The sequence below is a fragment of the Gastrolobium bilobum genome, unplaced genomic scaffold (genome assembly GCF_033153095.1).
Source record: "Gastrolobium bilobum isolate Gb01-03AN ecotype WA unplaced genomic scaffold, APGP_CSIRO_Gbil_v1 utg32745, whole genome shotgun sequence".
Classification (NCBI taxonomy): domain Eukaryota; kingdom Viridiplantae; phylum Streptophyta; class Magnoliopsida; order Fabales; family Fabaceae; genus Gastrolobium; species Gastrolobium bilobum.
In genome coordinates this window covers 979-8,233 of record NW_026897891.1, presented here as the reverse complement: position 1 = coordinate 8,233, position 7,255 = coordinate 979, and the positions used below count along the sequence as shown (strand labels likewise).

The window sequence follows — 7,255 nt, the reverse complement described above, 5'->3', positions numbered from 1 at the left end:
CCTGAGAAATTAAATTGAGGATCATATTTTTTTGTTAGGACTCTATTTTATTTTTGAAAATAAAAAAGTTTTTAAATTCTTATCCACAATCTTGTTATTTCCCTTAATGGGTTCACAATCGTTGATAAATAGTCCTTGAATTTTGAGTATCGCAGACTGCAGCAAAAAGAAATTTTTTTTCTTTTACTCCTTTATTTCTCTGAGATTCTTGAGTGGGTAAGTTTTCACTTACCAAAATGGCATTAGTGCATGGGGATAATGGTTACACTGGGACACTGGGAAGGAAAAGAGTCATGGTTTCCAACAATGGGGAAGCTTCTCCTCCATTGACTCCGTTGAAGAGAATGTTCAGTGGCAGAATCACTCTGAACTCTGAAAGCTCTTCCCTCAAAACCCTTCCTCAAGACATTCTGGTAATTATGGAAATCTGAAGCTTTTTTTTGTCTTTCTTTTACTTTGTGAATTTCAAGCTTACGTTGTGATTGTTAATGAGTTTTCATTTCTGATTATGAAATGCGTATGTATTCTGAATGGCAGATAAATGTGTTGTGTGGCGTGGACCATGAAGATTTGAAGCAGCTTTTTCATGTCTCCAAAACGATTAGAGAAACAGTACGTATTAATGCAGGAGCATTGTTCAGTTTGGTTAACTAGTGTTTCAATTGATTAATCTAATTATTAATTTTTGGTTTTTTTCCTATTGTAGACTCTGATTGCGAAGCAGCATTTTGACTATACTACGCCAAAATAGAAATTTTTTGCTTTTCCTATTCTATTTGAAGCTCCAAATGCACCATTGAGGAAATACAACAAGTCAAGGTTGAACGGGAGAAAGCTAGTTGATATCGCGGTAACCTTGTTTGCTTCAATGGACAAAGAACAGCAAACCAAGGAAGGAAGGAAGGGAAACTGAGGATAGGACAGGATAGGATAAGAAGAGAAGAGGATTTTCAATAGATTCTACGTATAGATTAGAGAGGGAGTTGAGATCTATTAATGGACGTGATTGGCTTATTTCACACGTTAAGAAATCTTCACAAGCCATTTCTCCAAATCTTTCATTGAAGACTCATTTGGCTTGTCTGTAATCCCTCTGTACATCTATAGATATAGGGAAATAGAAAAGGGAGATTCTAGGGATTTTGTTCGGAGGGAAATCTTTGCCCTTCTATTCTGTGATAACTTTTATGCTATCTTAATAAAATGGAAGTTCTCATTTTTTCTTGAATATTTTATTTTACATCTCACCTTCCATATCTTGCTGTAATAGATTCATTATACTTTGGTGGATTTTTTTGGAAGTTTTACAGAATGTTTATAATTATTGTTGTAACTGATTCATTATGCTTTGGAGGAGGTTTTTGGAAGATTTACAGAATGTTTGTTATTAGGCAGTATTTCGTGTCAATTGAAAACAGATTCATTAATCATTACTGAGCTAACAATGCCTAATAGTTCATTTGGCTTGTTTTTAAAACGTTTGTTGATAGGGGGAAAAAAGATAGATTCTGAGAATTATGTTCTATTGGCAAAAAGAAAATATAGATGGGAAGATAGTCTTTGCCCTTTTACTCCGATAAATTTAAGTGATGTATAGTTGATATTGCTTCCATTTTATGCTATTTTGGTAAAATGAAGAAAGTACCAACTTTTTTCGAATATTTTATTTTACCTTTCTCTCTTCATGACTTTTAATAGATTCATTTAACTTTAGTGGAGGTCCTTGGAAGATTCACACAAATATAGAATGTGCTAACAATGCCTAATTGTTCATTTAGCATCTTTCTCTACATTAATAGATAGGCAAAGAAAAAAGATTTTGTTTGAGGGCAATCTTTCTGTCTGCATATATTTTATGCCATCTTAATAAGATGAGGAAAGTATTTTTGCCTATCTCCCTTCATATATTGTACAAGGTTCATCTTCCTTTGGTGGAGGTCTTTGGAAGATTAACAAAATATTTATAATTCTACAATATTTTCCCTTAATAAAGAATTCATTATTCTAGTGCTAACAATGCCCAAGAGTTCATTTGGAAGGTTTTTAATCTTTTTGTATATCTATAGATAGGCAACGAGAAAAGATAGATTATGATGATTTTGTCTTAAGGGATCTTTGTCATTCTATGATAAATCTTAGTGTGAACAGTTGATACTGCATATATACTTTATGCTATCTTAATAAAAATGGGAAAATTCCATTTTTTTCTGAATATTTTATTTTATCTTTCTTCCTTCACATCTTGTTGGAATTTACTTATTTTGCTTTAGTGGAGGTTTTTGGAAGATTCGCGAAATGTTAATAACTTTGCAGTAATTCCTCTTAATAGAAAATTCATTATCCCAGTTCTAATAAGACTTAATAGTAGAGGTGTCAAAACGGGTCGACACGACACGAATTTGACACGACACGAATACATCAACACTAACACGACACGAATTTTTATTCGTGTCAAAATCTTCAACACTGACACGACACAAATTTTTTGCGGGTTGACACGACACGAATAACACGCAAAATAGGGGTCAAAATGGTAATTGACAAATTGTTTTTTAAAAAAATGGATCGATATTAAAAAAAATTAAAATAATAATAATAATAAATTAAAAATAAAATAATTTAAAAAAAATACGGGTCGACATAAACACGAATACATCAACACGAACATGACCCGAATTTTTTACGTGTCATTTTTCTCAACACGAACACGACACGAATTTTTTTGCGGGTCAACCCGAATACGAATTTTCGTGTCGTGTCGCGGGTCGACCCACGTGTCAAAACCTATATTGATACCCCTACTTAATAGTTCACTTTGATTGTTTTTAATCTTTTTGTACAACTATAAATTGGTAAAGAAAAAATATAGATTAGGAGGATTTTTGTTTGGAGGGAAAAAAACTAGGATAAATTCGAGTATGTAGAGAGTTAATAATAACGTACATGCTTTCTGCTATCTTGATAAGATGAGAAAAATATTTTACCTTTCGTCGCTTCGTATCTTATAGCAATTCTTAACAGATAATTCGTTATCCCAATGCTAGTAAAAATATAAATTTATCTTTAAATTGTTGGAAATCGACACACAAATCGAGAAAAAAAATTCAAAATTTGAAATGGTTTAAAATTTTAATTTAAATATTGATGGTGGGAAAAGAATTTCATTTAAAAATCAAATTTTAATCTTTAAATCGAATAATTAAACGACCATTTGTGGTGGCAGACAAGGCACTGAATGTCCCACTGCCCATCACATTGGTATCGAAAAAGAAATCAGTTGTTTTAATTACTTTTTATGTTGGAATTGGTCATCTTCTCTAAAATTCGAAATTTGAAATGGTTTAAAATTTTGAATTTAAATATGGATGGTGGGAAAAGAATTTCTTTTAAAAATCAAATTTTAATTTTAAATCGAATAATTAAATGACCATTTGTGGTGGCAGACAAGGCATTGAATGTCCCACTGCCCATCACATTGGTATCCAAAAAGAAATAGGCTGTTTTAATTGCTTTTTATTTTGGAATTGGTCGTCTGATCTAAAATTCGAAATTAGAAATGGTTTAAAATTTTGAATTTAAATATGGATGGTGGGAAAAGAATTTCTTTTAAAATCGAATTTTAATTTTTAAATCGAATAATTAAATGACCATTTGTGGTGGCAGACAAGGCATTGAATGTCCCACTGCCCATCACACTGGTATCCAAAAAAATATCAGATGTTTTAATTGCTTTTTATGTTGGAATTGGCCTTCTTATCTAAAATTCGAAATGGTTTAAAATTTTGAATTTAAATATGAATGGTGGGAAAAGAATTTCTTTTAAAAATCGAATTTTAATTTTAAAACGAATAATTAAATGACCATTTGTGGTGGCAGACAAGGCATTGAATGGCCCACTGCCCATCACATTGGTATCCAAAAAGAAATCAGCTATTTTAATTGCTTTTTATGTTGGAATTGGTCATCTGATCTAAAATTCAAAATTTGAAATGGTTTAAAATTTTGAATTTAAATATGGATGGTGGGAAAAGAATTTCTTTTAAAAATCGAATTTGAAATTTTAAATCGAATAATTAAATGACCATTTGTGGTGCCAGACAAGGCATTGAATGGCGCACTGCCCATCAGATTGCTATCCAAAAAGAAATCAGCTGTTTTAATTGCTTTTTATGATCTAAAATTCGAAATTTGAAATGGTTTAAAATTTTGAATTTAAATATGGATGGTGGGAAAATAATTTCTTTTAAAAATCGAATTTTAAATTTTAAATCGAATAATTAAATGACCATTTTGTTGGGTTTGCTCTTTTACTAAAGCCCAAATGGGTTATTAGTATGAGAAGAGCCCAAGGAACCTAGAGCCCAATGAGCTAGGGTTTCTTGGAACCCATATAAATAGTACCTCTTAAGTCATCAGCCTCCAAGGTCCTTTTTGTGAGAAAGAGGCAAGCTCAGAATCTAATCAGTGCCCACACACTTCCCCTTCCTCCTCGAGAGATAGTTTGGAAGATCTGCCACAGTCCAGCTTCAAGGAGGTTGTTCGTGCTGTGGCGCTGAGGTGAGCTGTTCGTGAAGAGGAATCCTACAAGGGAAGATTCTACACGAGACCTGCGCACCGAGAGGTAATTGTGAAACAAGGATGATTCGGTAAGCATACCAATGTACTAGGTCCTAAACCGCTTCCGCATAAATCTAAGATTTCCTACAATTGGTATCATAGCCTTGGCTGTACATTGGTATGTGAATCTAGTTTCACTATTCATGTAATTAGTTTTGCTTCTTGAAATGTGGCACCTAGGGTTCTAGAATTATGGTATGAATCTAGCATGTGTATTTTATAATTCATTTTCATAAAAGTTTAAATTTTAATCGGTAAAAATGCTTTAATCCATGGTTAGGGTCTCTCGTGTATTTCTCGATTTGTAACAAGGAGGCTAATCCCATATGATTAGGTTTCGTCCTTGCTGTTTTTGTTTATTTTTGGAATTTCTGTGTATTTTTTCAATATTTTGTAAAAGTTCAATCGAGAAATCGCGAGGAAGATGCGCAGTCAGCACTGTCGGAGACTTTTTGAGGACTTACCGATCTCGGAATGGGGCGATCTATATATGGTTGGAAAGAGGACGGAAAAACGAACGCAACGGTGGGTGGATCACTTCCAAAAAAAATCCACCAAAGTATAATGAATCTATTACAGCAAGATATGGAAGGTGAGAAGTAAAATAAAATATTCAAGAAAAAATGAGAACTTTCATTTTATTAAGATAGCATAAAAGTTATCACAGAATAGAAGGGCAAAGATTTCCCTCCGAACAAAATCCCTAGAATCTCCCTTTTCTATTTCCCTATATCTATAGATGTACAGAGGGATTACAGACAAGCCAAATGAGTCTTCAATGAAAGATTTGGAGAAATGGCTTGTGAAGATTTCTTAACGTGTGAAATAAGCCAATCACGTCCATTAATAGATCTCAACTCCCTCTCTAATCTATACGTAGAATCTATTGAAAATCCTCTTCTCTTCTTATCCTATCCTATCCTATCCTCAGTTGCCCTTCCTTCCTTCTTTGGCTTGCTTTTCTTCGTCCATTGAAGCAAACAAGGTTACCGCGATATCAGCCAGCTTTCTCCCGTTCAACCTTGACTTGTTGTATTTCCTCAATGGTGCATTTGGAGCTTCAAATAGAATAGGAAAAGCAAAAAATTTCTATTTTGGCGTAGTATAGTCAAAATGCTGCTTCGCAATCAGAGTCTACAATAGGAAAAAAACCAAAAATTAATAATTACATTAATCAATTGAAACAGTAGTTAACCAAACTGAACAATGCTCCTGCATTAATACGTACTGCTTCTCTAATCGTTTTGGAGACATGAAAAAGCTGCTTCAAATCTTCATGGTCCACGCCACACAACACGTTTATCTGCCATTCAGAATACATACCCATTTCATTAACAATCACAACGTAAGCTTGAGGAAGGGTTTTGAGGAAGGGTTCTGAATGGCAGATAAACATGTTGTGTGGCGTGGACCATGAAGATTTGAAGCAGCTTTTTCATGTCTCCAAAACGATTAGAGAAGCAGTACGTATTAATGCAGGAGCATTGTTCAGTTTGGTTAACTAGTGTTTCAATTGATTAATCTAATTATTAATTTTTGGTTTTTTTCCTATTGTAGACTCTGATTGCGAAGCAGCATTTTGACTATACTACGCCAAAATAGAAATTTTTTGCTTTTCCTATTCTATTTGAAGCTCCAAATGCACCATTGAGGAAATACAACAAGTCAAGGTTGAACGGGAGAAAGCTGGCTGATATCGCGGTAACCTTGTTTGCTTCAATGGACGAAGAACAGCAAGCCAAGGAAGGAAAGAAGGGCAACTGAGGATAGGATAGGATAGGATAAGAAGAGAAGAGGATTTTCAATAGATTCTACGTATAGATTAGAGAGGGAGTTGAGATCTATTAATGGACGTGATTGGCTTATTTCACACGTTAAGAAATCTTCACAAGCCATTTCTCCAAATCTTTCATTGAAGACTCATTTGGCTTGTCTGTAATCCCTCTGTACATCTATAGATATAGGGAAATAGAAAAAGGAGATTCTAGGGATTTTGTTCGGAGGGAAATCTTTGCCCTTCTATTCTGTGATAACTTTTATGCTATCTTAATAAAATGGAAGTTCTCATTTTTTCTTGAATATTTTATTTTACATCTCACCTTCCATATCTTGCTGTAATAGATTCATTATACTTTGGTGGATTTTTTTGGAAGCTTTACAGAATGTTTATAATTATTGTTGTAACTGATTCATTATGCTTTGGAGGAGGTTTTTGGAAGATTTACAGAATGTTTGTAATTAGGCAGTATTTCCTGTCAATTGAAAACAGATTCATTAATCATTACTGAGCTAACAATGCCTAATAGTTCATTTGGCTTGTTTTTAAAACGTTTGTTGATAGGGGAAAAAAAGATAGATTCTGAGAATTATGTTCGATTGGCAAAAAGAAAATATAAATGGGAAGATAGTCTTTGCCCTTTTACTCCGATAAATTTAAGTGATGTATAGTTGATATTGCTTCCATTTTATGCTATTTTGGTAAAATGAAGAAAGTACCAACTTTTTGCGAATATTTTATTTTACCTTTCTCTCTTCATGACTTTTAATAGATTCATTTAACTTTAGTGGAGGTCCTTGGAAGATTCACACAAATATAGAATATGCTAACAATGCCTAATTGTTCATTTAGCATCTTTCT

General features: G+C 33.3%; 1 protein-coding gene across 1 annotated transcript; it reads left to right on the top strand.

The window, feature by feature from the left end:
* Positions 1–236: 236 nt before the first annotated feature.
* Positions 237–751, top strand: LOC133311224 (F-box protein At1g61340-like). Its single transcript, XM_061512235.1, has 3 exons — positions 237–413; positions 538–612; positions 707–751. The coding sequence occupies exons 1-3, from the start codon at positions 237–239 to the stop codon at positions 749–751; spliced, it is 297 nt and encodes a 98-aa protein (XP_061368219.1).
* The last annotated feature ends 6,504 nt before the right edge of the window (positions 752–7,255 follow it).

What these genes read in the sequence shown, in the direction of transcription:
- LOC133311224 (XM_061512235.1), top strand. Translation starts at nt 237, where the DNA reads ATGGCATTAGTGCATGGGGATAATGGTTACACTGGGACACTGGGAAGG. An exon ending in CCCTTCCTCAAGACATTCTG is followed by an intron (nt 414 to 537) that starts GTAATTATGGAA and finishes TCTGAATGGCAG; the next exon opens with ATAAATGTGTTGTGTGGCGT. An exon ending in CCAAAACGATTAGAGAAACA is followed by an intron (nt 613 to 706) that starts GTACGTATTAAT and finishes TTCCTATTGTAG; the next exon opens with ACTCTGATTGCGAAGCAGCA.